A 16,371-nucleotide genomic window follows, 5' to 3' on the forward strand; every position below is an offset into this window, starting at 1 on the left:
TAAGATATGATAAAATAATAATTTATAAATTATCAAGGGTTCATGAGGAAGGGGGGAGCAGGGAAGGAGGGGGAAAATAAGCTGATGCCAGGGGCTTAGGTGGAAAGCAGATATTTTGAGAATGATGAGGGCAATGAATGTACAAATGTGCTTTACACAATTGATGTATGTGTGGATTGTGAGCTTTACACAATTGATGTATGTGTGGATTGTGATAAGAATTGTCTAAGCCACAATAAAATGATTTTTTAAATGTTCTAGAAATTAAAGTGGGATGTACTTAAGGTCAAAATTTGGCTCTTTTGGGTTTGTTTTAATTTTCTTCAGCTTCAACCCGAACTTACCCATGAGCCATTGATGGTCTGTTCTAACGTTGGCCCCTGGTCTGGTTTTAGCTGCTAATATTGAGCTAATATTGAGCTGCTCTATCATCTCTTCCCACAAATGTAGTCCGTTTGATTTCTGTGTATTCCATCTGGAGAAGTCCACATGTATAGTTGCTATTTGTGTTGTTTAAAAAAGGTATTTTTGATTAAGCAGCCATTGGTCTTGCAAAATTCTATCATATGATTTCTACCTTTGTTTCTATCAAGACTATATTTTAGAACTACCATTCTTTTCTCATTGTTTCCAACTTTTTCATTCCAGCCACCAATGAGTATCAATGCCTCTTGAATGCATGGTTGATCAATTTCAGACTGAAGACATTGGTAGAATTCTTTCACTTCTGCTTCATTAGCTCTATTTATTGGCACATAAATTTGAATAATAATGTTATTGATTGGATTTTCTTGTATCCTATCACAGACAGAATTATAAATGTCAATATAGATCTTGACATATTTTTTTCTGATATATACTTTTCTAACTCAAAATGGTCAATACCTGTCCATTTCAGCTCTGGTTGACGGTGTTGTGCTTCTGTTTATGAGGTCTGCAATACCAAGCAATGTTTCCATGCTATCCTCACAAGAAGTCAACATAATCCTTCTTCAAAGTCTGTTCTTTATCTGGAAGCTCTGCCGTAACCTGTTCACTTTGGGTGACCCTGCTAGTATTTGAAGTACCAGGGATATGGCTTTTATCATCACAACAAAAACATCAGCCACTACAATAGGGTGAACTGACAGACAAGTGTGCCATTGATTAGTTAGTAGTGTGTTATTTAATTTTCACGTATTTCTGAGTTTCCCAATTTTCCTCCTGTGTATTAATTTTTTATTTCATTTCATTTTGCTTGGATAACATGCATCATAATATTTCAATTCTTCAAAATGTATTCACAACCTGTTTTGTGATATTATGGATATATTGTATGTCCTAGAGTACATTCAATATGTATTTAAGAGGAATGCCTATTTTACTTGTTTGCTGAAGTGTTCTACATAGGTCCGGTTGGTTTGTTTTATTGTTTACATCTTTTACTTCCTATCTTATCTTTTATCTAGCTCTATTCATTATTGAAAGTACTGTGTAAGAATCTTCAACTATTACTATTGAATTGTCCAAAGTTTTTTTTCTATTGGTCAGTTTGTGTATCATGTATTTTAAAATTCTGCTGTTAGATGAATATATATCTATGTGTTGGTCTGGGTAGACTAGAGAAATAAATCCATAAAAACTCATATGTGAATAAGAAAGAGGTTTATATACAAGAGCAATTGAATATTGAGAAAACATCCTAGCCCAGTCCAGATTAAGTCCATAACTCCGATATTAGTCCATATGTTCGATAACAATCTATAAAATCCTCTTCATACTCATGAAACACATGCAATAATGCTAAATATAGGAAGATCACAGGCCAGTGGGTGGGACGTCTTGTAGTTCCAGTGGTGTTGTAAGCATCTCCACGTAGCTTCTGCAGGTCCATGGTTTTGGCTGCATCAGGTATGTCCATGTGGCTTCTCCTCAGGGATGTTTAGCAGGAAGTCAGTAGAGAGAGAGAAGTGTCTCTCACCTCCAAGCAGGAAAATACAGGAGTTCCCAGAATTCTCAGGAGAAGGGCATGCCTACACAGAGTCTTAATTGGTTATATCTTGATTGACAGGCTAGATCCACTCCTTCACAATTAATCCTCAAATTGACAAATGATTATATAACTACCACAATCTAGCATATTATATCTTATTGGTGGAGTAAACTTTTATGATATCATCTTTCTTAACTTTCTTTGTACAGATTCTATTTAAAATTCTATTTTATCTGATATAAATTAGGCTTTTAAAATCTATTATTGGCATGGTTCATCTTTTTTCATACATCTTTTTTCATACATTTGATTTCAGTTACTTGGAATCTAAGGTATATCTCTTTTTTTCAATTCTTTTATTGGAGGCTTGTACAATTCTTATCACAATCCATCCATCCATCCATTGTGTCAAGCACATATGTACATTTGTTCCCCTCATCATTCTCAAAACATTTGCCTTCTACTTTAGCCCTTAATATCAGTTGCTCATTTTCCCCCTCCCTCCCCACTTCCCCCTCCCTCATGAACCCTTCATAATTCATAAATTATTATAGTTTTGTCATAAGTTACATTGTCCGACGTCTCCATCTGCCCTCTTTTAAACAGAATATTGTTGTGAAAAATACATCTCTATCCCTTTACTCCCTACCTTTTAAGTAAAATCCCTGCAATTGATTTTAAGCATTCAAATGTGAAACATAGTCTTGACAGATATATAATTTTTGGTCAAATATATTTGGGACCAGGCAAGGGAAAACGGATCCTCATCCTTCAGTTTCTTTGAGTGGAGGTTCAAATTCAGAGGTTAGGATTTAAGCCTCTCTAAGATTATTCTGAGCCTGCCCATAATATTACGTACGTATGCATTCCTCTAGATTTTAAGTAATGCTTTGGAACTTCACCTATCCCCTATGAATATTTAATTCTTCACCTTTAAAATAAAATTATTTATAATTAGTGCATTGTTTGCCCGAATTATTAATACCCCTTCAAGTAGTCTCAAAGCTAAACAATTACCTCATTATTTTTGACAAATACCTTGGTGGGAAAGATATTTTGTAGGAGATGAGCTTTAAGCCCAGTCAAATGAAAAAATAGCTTTGCAAGTGGGTTTTTCAAGAAACTACCATGACCATATTTTGAGCATGAGGTTTTAAGGCAACTCTATTCCACTTGACCTGGTGCTTCATTGCTGCTTATTTTTATTGTGATTAGTTATCAACATTTTTGCAGCACTGGGAAGGAGTAGTTGGGAATACCAACCAAATCAAACCTACTGATTGTTACTCATAGCAATACTATATAATTGAAAAGAACTATTTCTTAAGGGCTTCAAGTCTGTAAATTATGTATGTGAACAGACAGCCTCATCTTTCTCCTACAGAGCAGTTAGTGGGTTCAAACCAGTCCAAGTGTTTAACCCATAGTTCTATTAGGGTGCCTTACAAAACTCTGCCATCTAGTTGATTCCAACTCATGGTGACCCTATAGGACAGGTGTAACTGTCTCCTATGGGGTTTCCAAGACGGTAACTCCTTACAGGAGCAGAAAGCCTCGTTTCTTCTAGAGCCACTGCTGGGTTGGAAGTGTTAACCTAACAGCCCAGCTTATAACCACTATGCCATCAGGGCTCCTCTGGGCTCCTTAGGTCATATTAAAACACTTTAAGCATCTCGTTTTTATTGAAATTTAATTGTTTCTCTTCAATAAATGTTTCACAGATTGCTCTGAGTCTTTATCAAATCTGCGGCACAAGACCTCTTTAATAAAATTAAAAAAAAAAAGCAAGGATGTCACTTTTAAGAACTAAGATATATATGAATTAAGTAATAGTATTTTCATGGAATAAATAAGAGTAAGGAAAAATGGATGCTTTTGAATTATGGAATTTTCAAAAATATTAAATATACTTTGAACTGCCATAAAAAATGAGTAAATCTGTGTAAACCCCTCAGGACCAATAATGAGAGTAGCGATACCAGGAGGGGAAGAAGGGAAGGTTGGGGGGAGAAGGAGGTAACCTATCACAATGATCTACATATAACCCCCTCCATGGGGGACAGACAACAGAAAAGTGGGTGGAGGAAGATATAAGTCAGTGCTAGACATGAAAAAATAATAATAATTTATAAATTATCAAGGGTCCATGAGGGAGGGAAAAAATGAGCTGATTCCAAGGGCTCAAGTAGAAAGAATATGTTTTGAAAATGATGATAGCAACAAATATACCAACATGTTTGACACATGCATGTGTGTATGGATTGTGTATGGATTGTGAGCTGTATGAGCCCCAAGAAAATGATTTTTTTAAAGGGGGGGAGAAGTACAGCCAGAATGTTCTTCAGAAGTGATAATGTTGAGGTTTTTGTCTCACGTTCTTTGGACATGTTATCAGGAGGGACAAGTCCCAGGAGAAGGACGTTATGATAGTGAATTGGAGGGTCAGCAGCAAAGAAGACCCACAGCGAGAATTGGTGCTGGTGGCAACCATGTGCTCAAGTATAGGTACAATTTTGAGCATGTTGTAGGACTGGACATTATTTTGTTCTGCTGTACACAGCTTCCCTATGAATTAAAGCCTACTGAGCAGCACCTAACAACAATTGTTCCCATTATATTTTATTATTTTTGAGACTGAAGACTATTGCTTATTTTATTTTTGTATTTTTCTTGCTTTGACAAAACCAGGTGGATTTACATGTATTTATTGTGCTTGGAATGTGTATATAATTTAGGAGAATCAAGAAGAGGAGTCAGTAATAGCTTCGATTACCTGCATTGTCATAGACACCAGAGAAAAATGGTGTATTGAGTTGAGCCTTCAAATATGAGGAGGCATATAGTTATATACATGAATAAAACCCCAAAAGTGTGGTACAATTTACTGATACTGGGTTATATAAGTAACTGGAGACAATAGGGTAAAGTATCTGAGAGGAGTATAGTGTAAATGTAGGTCAGAAGCCCTAATACACTAATAGTGTAGTTGTTAAGTACTCAGTTACTATCTGAAAAGGCAGTGGTTTTAACCCACCAGCTGTTCTGCTAATCAAATGTGCGGCAGCCCGCTTTACTAATGATTGACAGGATGGAACCCTTATAAAGCAGTTTTACTCTAACCCACAGGGTTGCTGTGTCAGAACCTACTTGACGGCAGTGACTTTGGCTTTTTAAAGATATATATGATAGAGACATCATAGAGGAAGACCTTGTGTTAGTCTGGGTAGACTAGAGAAATAAATCCACAGAAACTCATAAGAGAGAGTTTTATATAAAGCATGTGTACATTAAGAATCCAAGCCCAGGCCAGTTCAAATAAGTCTGACATTAGCCCATGTGTCCGACACCAATCTACAAAGTCCTCCTCAAACTCACAAAACACACACAATGATGCCAATTGCAGGAGGAAAGCCGAGTCAGTGAATGTGTAAGCATCTCAGCACTGGCAGGGGTCCACACGGCTGCTCCAGCACCCAGGGCTGCATCGGGGTAGGTCCATGTGGCTTCTCCTTGGGGACGTCTTGCAGGAAGTGAACCTTGCCATCTGAAGCAGGAACTGGCTAAGGCATCTGCACCCTGTTCCGACCATTAGAGAGCAAGAGACAAGACAGGCAACGCTTGCCGAGTCGTTTTCCTCTCTGCCCTTCAATTAAACTTTTCTTCACTGAATCCCACATATGTTCATTGGCCAGGTTGGCACAGCAAACCTAACTATCACAGACCTGTAAGTCATTCTAAGGAGTGCACATTGATTGGGTAAACATTTTTTTTTAGTCAGTGGAGAACATAGACTTGTAAACTGAAGAAAAATAGGAAAAATGAGTGGAAATTAATAAAAGAATACTAAAAGACTAAAGAGGCTCAAAAAGACAAAATATGTGCAACAATTAGTAGATACAATTTGGCAAGATTTATCCAAAGAAAGTAACTGATGCATAAATTAAGAAGCTTTAGGAACAATTAAATATATGATAAAATTTTGAAAAGCATAATTTAATATTCTGAACATTAAAATGGATAAAAAACAGTGATTTTAAAATATATAACCTAAATTCAGAAACATGAATGTAAATATCCAAAGATACATTTTTTCCATATTGAATCCAGAAATATTTGGGTAAAAATATGTCTGCTCGGAAGGCAATTTGTTAATATCATTTTATTAAAATATTGAAGAAGGAAAATCATCTTAATCTATATAGAAAAAGCCTTTATTAAATTTCAACACCAACTTAAAATAAAAAATAAGACAACCAGAATAGAGGGAACTTTTTTTAATCCTAGGAGGGATATCTACCTAAAAGCATCATACTTTATGTTAAAACTCAAGAAGTAATATTTTTTATTCTCAAAACTAATTTTTATTTTACTTGATTACAAATATTGAAAAATATACTGAATCAATGCAAATAGCATTCCATTTGCTACATCACTAAGAATACACTAATATTCTTTTAATATAAACTCATTTATTAGATACTTTCAGGTTTGGCTTTGCAAAACAGAATTAAGTCTGGATATAGAATTATTGTAATACTTTGTAATTAAAGTAGTATTTTGGAAATAAAATTGGTTAGAATAGGTAAGCGCTGAATGAATACATGCCATATATATATTAGGTGTATATGTGTATGTGTACATTTACATGTATATGCATATGCAGATAGTGTGTATGAGTTAAAATCTACTTGATAGCACTGTGATATACATACATACACATACATGTAACAAATACATGTATGTATATATTTATATGTATATTTGTTACTTACATAGAAGGCCATAAGATTTAGCACTATAGGAGAAATGATCCTAAGAAAACCTATGAAACATGTAATCCAACCTAAAAAATGTAAGGCATTATTGAATGAATTAACATAAAACAGTAGTGGAACATTTTAATTTTGTATTTTCAGTGAAAGTATATGTCATGCTCCATCAAAAAAGTCCACATTTGTTGTGTGCTACTCAACGACTGCGAAATGAAGAATTGATAGATCCATCATACCGATGGCATGGGCCAAAAGGCAGAATTGTTTCAGGTAAGAATTTGTTTCAATTATCTTAATTAAATTCATGTTTCTAATATATTCTGAAGAAAAAGAAGGGTTTTGTTTTACATATACTTATATATTTCCTCAACTTACTCTTTTCTACAATTTTCTTTTGGAGTTAGACTCTAACAGTGTAACTGTTGTTACCATGTGTTCCCTCTTTTGATATGAAATAGCGTACTGTAGAAGAGTAAGCTCACTGGAGAGTTTGTTGATACATCTCTATTTCAGAAATAAGTTATTTAATGTAAAGTTCAAAAAGTCATCTTTTTAACTCAATTTGAATTTTACTAGCAAAGTATAAAGCAAAGAAAAAGCAAATATTCTGAATTGTGTAAATATGTGAAGCAATATAATGAGCCATAGATTTATAAGTATAGATTTTTATGTTTTATAAACACACAGGAACAATGTTATATTTCATTAGTTATTATTTTATGTCTTTACTTATATTTTTTCTTCTCTAAAATTCGACATTATGGATTATATTTCAAATACAACTTAATTTGTTATTCAGTTTTCACCAAATGACTGAAACTAACATGGATACTTTAGTATCAGTATCTGCTTTTAAATATACTACCTGGATTGACAGTGGTGGTCTATTACTATATTATTAATGATTTGGCTGCAAATAAAGAAGCAGAGTATTGAGGTTCACACTCATGGAAACAGAATGAGCTTGAGGTACACTGGAGTTGGAGCTTTACAGTTTATAGGTTTTTCTTTTTGAGATGTAAGATCTTATCCTCACCATGTTAGTATTTTTCAGATTGATACTGTTTGTATAATGATTTTACAATATTTTACTTCTGTTTAAATTTTCATTTGCTAAAAGCAGATTCATTTTTACTGTGTAATTTGAAAAATTAAAAGCAGCTCTTTTTATTTCAATCTTGATAAATATTTGGGTTGATCAGTTTTCTTCCTAAAGATATGTTGAATGAAGCACCAATTTTTTTTTTGCACACCTTTGAGGAAGTTTTTCTATACCACGGTATGTGACAAGGACATTTTGCCTTCGCCAATCTTTTTGGTTTAGATACAGGGCTTGTGGTTTAACACCTACACATATCTATAGGTTTGTTTTACTATCTGAATGAAGAAACAGCACACTTGTACAAATATATGCCAAAAATTAGTAGGAAATTCATGTTTTGTCTTATATTTTAATTTATATTTTTATAGAATTGAAGAATATCTTATAAATTTCTATATTTTTATTCAAAAACAGCTCCAACTGTAAAGAGTTATTCTATACTTTATGTCAGTGAATAATTAAGTGTGTCCATATTGACTAGTTGTGGGTATCATTTTGCTAGGTTTTGTGCAAAGATCAAACATAGGAATGATTATGCCATATCTCCATGGAATCAGGAGTGATCAGTAACATAAATGCTGAGAGCTAGCAGCAAGTATAAATGAGTGAGGTAGTCAAACTGTAAACCATTTAATACTAGAATTATAATCAAACTTCACTTTTATTGGGCTGTGATATATAATATATTGCAAATGTGTATTAAATATATATTACATTTTATATGGAACTATATATGCTAACAAAAAGGAGTTTTGAGGGGACTTCAAAAGGTTCATGGAAGAATTTATTACCTTCCGTTTTTGAAGACTCCTCACATTTTTTTGTTGTAATATGATACTCCTTTAATTTATTGTTTCTAAAGCTATTTCTATGATATCACATCAGGTCTTATATTTGCAATACATTGGGTATACAATTTAATTTGGAATCCTTCATGAACAATATTTGATTTTGATCATTTTCATAATATAGATATTCACAAATATGGTTATATCCTGATATGGTTAAATTATAATAATATAGTGGTTTTAATATTTAGAAAACCTGTTTCCAAGAAAGTCTGGTATCCTAGAGCAGTGATTTTATTTTAGATTTTAGTACAGTATTACATCATAGGTCACTATCTGGCAATTTTATAGCTCATCATAATACATCGTATATACATATGTAATACATAATATGTTGTAAAATATTATTTAATTTTATTAAAACATGCTATCAATTTTTAATTTTCCAAATACATTTTCCCTAAAAGTGAGCCAAACAAACTATGTTATTATATAATCCTTGTACATTCCTTTGAAAGGAAACATTCAGATTGTTTAAATGTGTTGTTGAGTTGGAGGGCAAGTTTTAAAATTGGTTTAATATTTTTTCTCTACCCTCAGTGATTTTTATTTATAACATAAAGCATTTATCACAATGGTTTCTGAACCTTTTACTTCAGTACTATGCTATTGTGTCAGGTTGGGTTCTCTAGAGAAGGAAAACCAGTGGCACTTCTATGTGCTGAGTGTAGGATGAGATTTATATAAAGAAAGTGGCTTACCCAGGTATAGAGCCAGGTAAATTCTGCCTGAATCAGCAAGGCAGGCTTCTCCTGACGCATAGAAACTGAGGAGCAGGAAGCCGGATGAAGAAGCAAAGACAACAGGGGGCACAGGCTGGTGGATGCAGATCCAAAGTCAGTTGAATGAAAACATCAACAGTAGTCCAATAACGGTTTTGGGGATTGTTTTGGGGATCAGCAAGCAACACAGCAAGAGATCAAAGAACTGGATGCAAGTTCAACCTCTGGCAGAAGACAAAGGGGCAAAAGGAATTCAACCCTGCTGGGCCTCTCTCTGTTATACAAAAAGACTCATGACACCAAGGAGGTTGGACTCCACCCCTACCCTAACCCAGGAGTGTCTAGTTGACATAATTCCTCACTACCACTCTTAACCATATGTAATTACCAAAGACAACTGGAAATCCTAATTGTGCCTAACATGGTTCAACTAACATGCATACAACTGAAACCCATCAACCCCATATTCATCTTATTTTTTACAAGTGAGCAAAACAAAAATATTTGATGCATGCATACAAATAGGGATTACTCATAACAATTATAGTCCTCCTTTTTGCAACTAGTCTTGTGGTTGTAGCTGCTATTTAGAACTTCCTTCTTCAACCACCCATTCCATATTTTTATCTTCAGCAAATGTCTTGGCTGGTGATAGTTCTGTGTTTGGTGAAGTGACCTAAACCTTTATTCCTGAAGTCAGGCCTACTAATAGTCATGTCAGATTGGTATTGTACTTTACCATTGGCTTTAATCACAGAAATAGTAATAAGAGATGGCCTAAGGAATATCTTGGATTCCAGACATAGTCGTCTTTACCTCCATTATGTAACACCAATCCAATTTCTGTTTGGTAATCAGACAATGACCCCAACTAAGTACAACCACACCATTCTTTACCTGTTGATCCAGAGAAGCCCAAAATGGATAGAGGCAATTCTTAACTTTAATAGAATCCCTGCTATGTTTCTAGGTGGGAATATTTTTACTTTGTAACGGGGACTTCCAGACCTGAAGAGCATAGGGTTGCTGGACAGGAAGTAAAAATGCTGCAAATGGTCATTAAAAGTAATATGAGTGGTGCCACTATTGTTTCTACCCTATGGTTCCTGGACCTTGAATCCTGGCTGTTGGAGCCACCACACCATACATTTGCTACTAGTTTACAACATATTAGAGAATATTACACCAACCTTCAAGGTGTTATCCCTTAGCTAGCGCTGTATTTGTATCTTTAGAACCTCATTCCACTGTTCTATCAAGGTGGCTGCTTCAGGATGAACAGGAATATGGTACAATAAGTTGAGTCCATGAGCCTGGGCCCATTGCTGGAGGATAAGACATTTTGTATGTCTACAAATGGTAGTTTTGGCCGAAGCAGTGAGTGCAGGGAAGGGAAATCCATATCTAGAGTAAGTGTCTGCTCCATGGAGAACAAGATGATGCTCTTTCTATGATAGAAGTGGTTCTATGTAATAAACATGCCACCAGGTTGATCTCCCTGAGCAATGGTCCTAAATTTTGGATTCGGTGTTTATCTTTGCTGCTGACAGATGGGGCACTCAGCAGTGGCAATAGCCATGTCAGCCTTGGTGAGTGGAAGTCTATGTTGCTTAATCTATGTATAACTTCCTTCCCTGCAACCATGTCCACATTTTTTATGGGTCAATTGGGCAAGAACAGGAGAGCCTGGGGAAAGAGAAAGACTAGTTTTCACAGAACACGTCATCCTATCCACTGGATTGTTAAAATCTCCTCTTCAGAGTAATCCTTTGATGCACATTCAATGAAGATTTAAATATCTTCATGTTTTTTGCCCATTCATGGAGCTCTCCCCAAGTACCTCTTTCCCACACCTCCTTGTCACCAATTTTCCAATCATGATCCTTCAAGTCCGACTATTTAGCCATACTATTGGTCAAAGCCCATGAATCAGTAAACCACATATATATTTAGCCCTTTCTCCTTTTAGGTAACTAGAACAAACCTGTGTACTACATGATGTCCCGCCCATTGGGAAGATTTCCCTCCAACACTGCCCTTCAGTGCTGCCTACTTTTCAGTGCCACCTGTATATCCTGCCAAAGCACCAGTAAACCAAGCACCAGTTTTCTCTGCCTCAGTCAACTGATCATAAGGAACTCCTCATGAGGCCATAGGTACATGCTATGATTAGAAAACATTGGTTTGTTCGTGAAGCTTACTTGTACCTTCAGGTCCTGCTCTAGCATCTATCTATCTATCTATCTATCATCTATCCATCCATCCATCCATCCATCCATCCATTTAATGATACAGTGCTGCTGTGTGTGTCCACATTTGTGACTCTGGGTGAGACAACACCTAGTTCATATTGACTAGTGCAGGTATGCTTGGTGACTTTGTGGGTTAGGCAAGGCAGTCAATCACCACTAAGGCCCAATAACAAGCCAAAAGCTGTTTATAAAATGTGGAGTCATTGTATGCAGAGAATGGTAGAGGTTTGCTTTAAAATCCTAAGGGTCTGGACTGTGGGTCGCCAATATGGGCCTGACAAAGATTCAAAACTTCATCTCTATCTGCTATTGACACTTCAAGCAACATTGGTTCAGCTGGATCATATGGCCCAGGTGGCAGAATGGCTTCCACAGTAGCATGAACCTGTTGAAGCGCCTTCTCTTGTTATGGCTCCCACTCAAAGCTGCAACGTTTCAAGTCTTTTGATATATAGTCCAGAGTAACATACCCACCAGACATTGTGTAGTTGTGGGAAGGGCCAAATACAGTAACATCTTTCACTTTAGTGGAGATATCTTAACATGCCTCACACTATTGGACCCCTAGACATTTCACTGATGTGGAACGCACCTGAATTTTTGTTGTATTAATTTCCTACACTCTAGCTTCAGATATTTTACCAATAAAGCTAAAGCCATTGATGCTTTCTCCTTACTAGGACCAATCAGCATAATGTCATCAATGAAATTGACCAGTGTGATATTTTGTAGAATCGAAAGGTGATCAAAATCCCAGAAGACTAAATTATGATATCTTCTGGGAAATATAACATAACATTGGGAGAAAGTTGTAAAAGTGTATTGTTGCCCTTGCCAGCTGAAGGCAAACTGCCTCTGGTCCTTTGAAACTGGCATTGAGAAAAAGGCATTCACCAGATCACTAGCTGTAGATGCCAAGAGAGGTATTTATTTGCTGTATTAGGGTTCTCTAGGAGCAAAACTAGAAAACGTATGATTATATATGAGTGAATTAGTTTATATAGTGATAAGGAATTACAACAGCAAAGCAGTCCATACACAGTACAGAGAGTTCAGTCTGACTCACTTTCCTGGGTCAATTAATGTACTGAAAGTCTTTCCAACTCACACCGCCTCTAGTACCAAAGGCCAAAGAGACAGAAAATAGGAGAGGCCAGTAGCACGAGTAGTGTGGAGAAGCAAGTCATGATGCAACCTCACGGTGTAGCAATGCAAGGGAGCTGGCTGGCGGTATGACTCTGGAGGCTTGGAAAGACAAGTAGAGTAGTCCCACAGGCAAAGCGGAGCAGTATCTTGGCATAGAACAGCACAGCATGATGAAGTGGTCCACAGATGGGTGGGGAATCAACAGGTAGCATGGCACATGTGCTGAGTCATGACGGCTGTATTAGGCACCTGCCCAACCAACAAAGAGGGAGACAGAGAGAAGCTGGGCTCCACAGAGTCATTATATATCTAGGGCAACCCTCCAAGGGATGTTACTGGGCTGCAACCTGATTGACAGGCTAAACTCCACCTATATCTTCTTACAGATGCCATATTGGCACACAAAAATTAACCATCACATTTGCTAAAGGAATGAATCCACATCTGGAACAGCTCGACCGAAGTCACTACCTGGTTAAGTTTATGATAATCCACTGTCATTCCCCACCTGATTTTTTCAGAGGTCAAGTAAGCAAGGTAAATAGAGATGTGCTGGGAATCACCACCCCTGCATCCTTCAAGTCATTAATGATGGCACTAATTTCTACAGTCTCTCCAGGAATGCATTACTGCTTTTGCGTTACTATTTTCCTAGGTAGAAGCAATTCTAATTGCTTCCACTTGGCTATTCCTACCAAATAGCCCATATTCCCCATTTCAGGGATCCAATATAGGGGGTTCTCCCGGTTGCTAAGTATATGTTTTCTAATAATGCATTCTGGAACTTAGGAAATTACTAAAGAATGTGTTTTAGGGACCCCTGAATCCTCTGTGAGATATATCTGAGCTAAGACTCTATTAGTAACTTAACCATCAAGTGCTCCCACTTTGACTCATGGACCTTTAAAACACTTTGGGTCTCTTGGGATAAATGTTAGTTCATAGCCAGTGTCCAGTAATCCACAAAATTTCCTTTTCCCAAATGAACAATTACTCTTTAAAAGCCCTGTTTCCTTTTTTTGAAGACCAGGAGAATGCTGAACAGCATAAACCTCTGTTGGTGTAGCGAGGTTCTTTTTCAAAGGGATTTGGCATCCCCTTCATTCAAAGTGTGGGTCTGTGAACTGGCTCAAGCCTGGAAATGTATTGATGGGTAATGACTCTATTCTGGTGATTTGAGTTAGACTATCATTCACCTGATCTGGAATTTTTATGCATGTATAAATCAAGTAAATATTTCATAGGTTTCCCATCTATTTCACTCCTAGGGACACCCTGCCTAAGTAGCCAAGGCCAAGTCAATATGAGTCAGGCTTTTCTGATAACCACTTTGATTCTGCTGTCTATTATGGTACCTATACCCACCTTGTCTCTGTTTATTAAATACTGCCACATGGGCCTCTACCTCCATTGCAGACAAGCTCAAATTTATTCAAGGCATTCCCACTGTCAAACCTGGCTGACACAGAATAGCAATCACAGGAGTCTTCAGAGAGGCAGAGGCGCTCCACATTCTTTTTCTTACTGTTTTGGTAAAAGGCGTGACCTGAAGGCACTCCATTTTGGGATCTATGGGGCTATCCTGATAAATGAACTCTAAAATGCCCATTTCTGTGAGCCTTTGGATGCCTTATGTTATGGTGTACCCGGGTAGGCCTGGTGCTTCAACTTGACTTAGTTTAGGCCATCTCTTATCCCATGCTTCAGCAGTCCAACCAAATAAACTAAGATCCTCTCTTAACTTTGCTAGCTGAAATATTGAATGAATAATCTATAGATAATGGGCCCATATCAATAAACTCAGATAGAGCCAAGTTTATATTTCTAGCACCATTATCCCACAGACTTAATAACCATTCCCATACACATTATCTAGTTTTCTGTCTGTAAATATTAGAAAACTCTAGCAGTTCTTTTGGAGTATAGCACACTTCTTCTAGGGTCACCATCTTGACTTCACCTTTGGGGACTCTGACTTAATTCTAAGTCTAGAGGTAATAATGGGTGGGGAGGGTGTTTCCTAGGAACCTGAAGCATTGTCTTGTAAGTCATCTGCCTCAGGTAGTGCTCCAGATACATCCCCAAATGTCATGTCAACAAGCATATTTGGGATATTATCCTCAAATGCGGGTGGTGGGGATAATGGTTTTACTGACAGTGGATTTCTCTCTTCAGATGGAAGAGGTAGTACTGGAGGCTGGAGTGGCTCAATGGAATCTTGTGGCTCAATATCTCCATCTTGTGGGTTATTTGTCTTTAGATCCCCATCCCAAGTGCCAAGTTCCCATTTCTCTCCAATCAGTGTTCCCATTTTATTATCAGACACTTCTAGGTTGAGAATTAGCTGGCCTTGTAATTCAACAACTTGTATAATAAGACTGGATTTGGTTTTCAGTAATATCAGCTCTGTTACTGATACAGATAAAGGCTTTCTTTCATGGTAGAAGGTGAAACTTTCAGATTATTTATATGGTATTTAAGCTGGGTTTCAAAAGCTCTCCGTTTATGTGTTTCTTTAACAGTTTATTACAAGAAGTATCAACCAACCAGCTTTCCTATAATTCTCATCCTCAAAAGTTATAGAAGGATATCAAACATAATATTGCCTATAGTCTCACTTCTCATCAACACTTGTCTATCAGTGGTGCTATTTGAGGGATTACCATTGCCGCTTCAAGATCCAGCTCTAGCAGAAGGCGAAGGGCCAAAGAGAATTCAGCCCTCCTCAGTCTCTCACAATTGATAGTGTGAGCTCTACCCCAACCCTTACCCAGGAGTGTCCAGTTGATGTAATCCCTAACCACCAATCATGATGACTTAACTTAAGCAATTATATATTTTATTGTTAAGAATATGGCCAGCTAAGTATATACCAAGTGAACATTTTCTACATTTAAAAAACAGTAGCATTGATTATAATCTCCTCCTTGTATAAACATTCTCACCCTCCTTTGCTGAGTTATTCTTCCTCCACTAAGATAAACTCACTGACTCCTAAAAGTTTTGCTTCTTCTTTCAAGTTGCTGTTGTCAATTTGATGTCTTATAGATAATACTTAAAAGAGCATATTGCTCAAGGAAGACAATTTTTACTACTTAAGCTGACCCTGATGAATGCTTGAATCTATTGCCTGGAAATAATATTAAAACCTTAAGCCAAATACATTGTATGAAATCTTCTTAAAGCCAAAAAATAGTTTAATATAATTAGTAAAATATGAATGAACTTTTTGATTTATGACTTTTATACTCTTAAAAAATGTTCTTGTAAACATAGATAAAAATACATAAGTTTTTCTTTCTCCTGTAACCTAACTTTATATTTTTGTCAAATTGAAGTCACATATTATATTATATTTCAATATATATGTATATATGTATATATATTTAGGAAACATAACAGTGAAACATTTTTAACCTATTTCACAAATTTTTTTTAAATCATTTTATTAGGGGCTCATACAACTCTTATCACAATCCATACACACATCAATTGTGTAAAACGCATTTGTACATTCATTGCCCTCATCATTCTCAAAACGTTTCCTCTCCACTTAA

General features: G+C 36.3%; 1 protein-coding gene across 1 annotated transcript in view; it reads left to right on the top strand.

The window, feature by feature from the left end:
• LOC101664570 (zona pellucida binding protein) overlaps positions 1-16,371 on the top strand; it is a 129,446-nt gene that overhangs the window by 10,241 nt on the left and 102,834 nt on the right. The window contains exon 3 of the mRNA XM_004708055.2: positions 6,889-7,014. Coding sequence (XP_004708112.1) covers positions 6,889-7,014 — 126 coding nt within the window. The remainder of the gene's footprint in view (positions 1-6,888; positions 7,015-16,371) is intronic.

The sequence above is a fragment of the Echinops telfairi genome, unplaced genomic scaffold (genome assembly GCF_000313985.2).
Source record: "Echinops telfairi isolate 266 unplaced genomic scaffold, ASM31398v2 ScPeMD7_7;HRSCAF=31, whole genome shotgun sequence".
NCBI classification, from domain to species: Eukaryota; Metazoa; Chordata; class Mammalia; order Afrosoricida; family Tenrecidae; genus Echinops; species Echinops telfairi.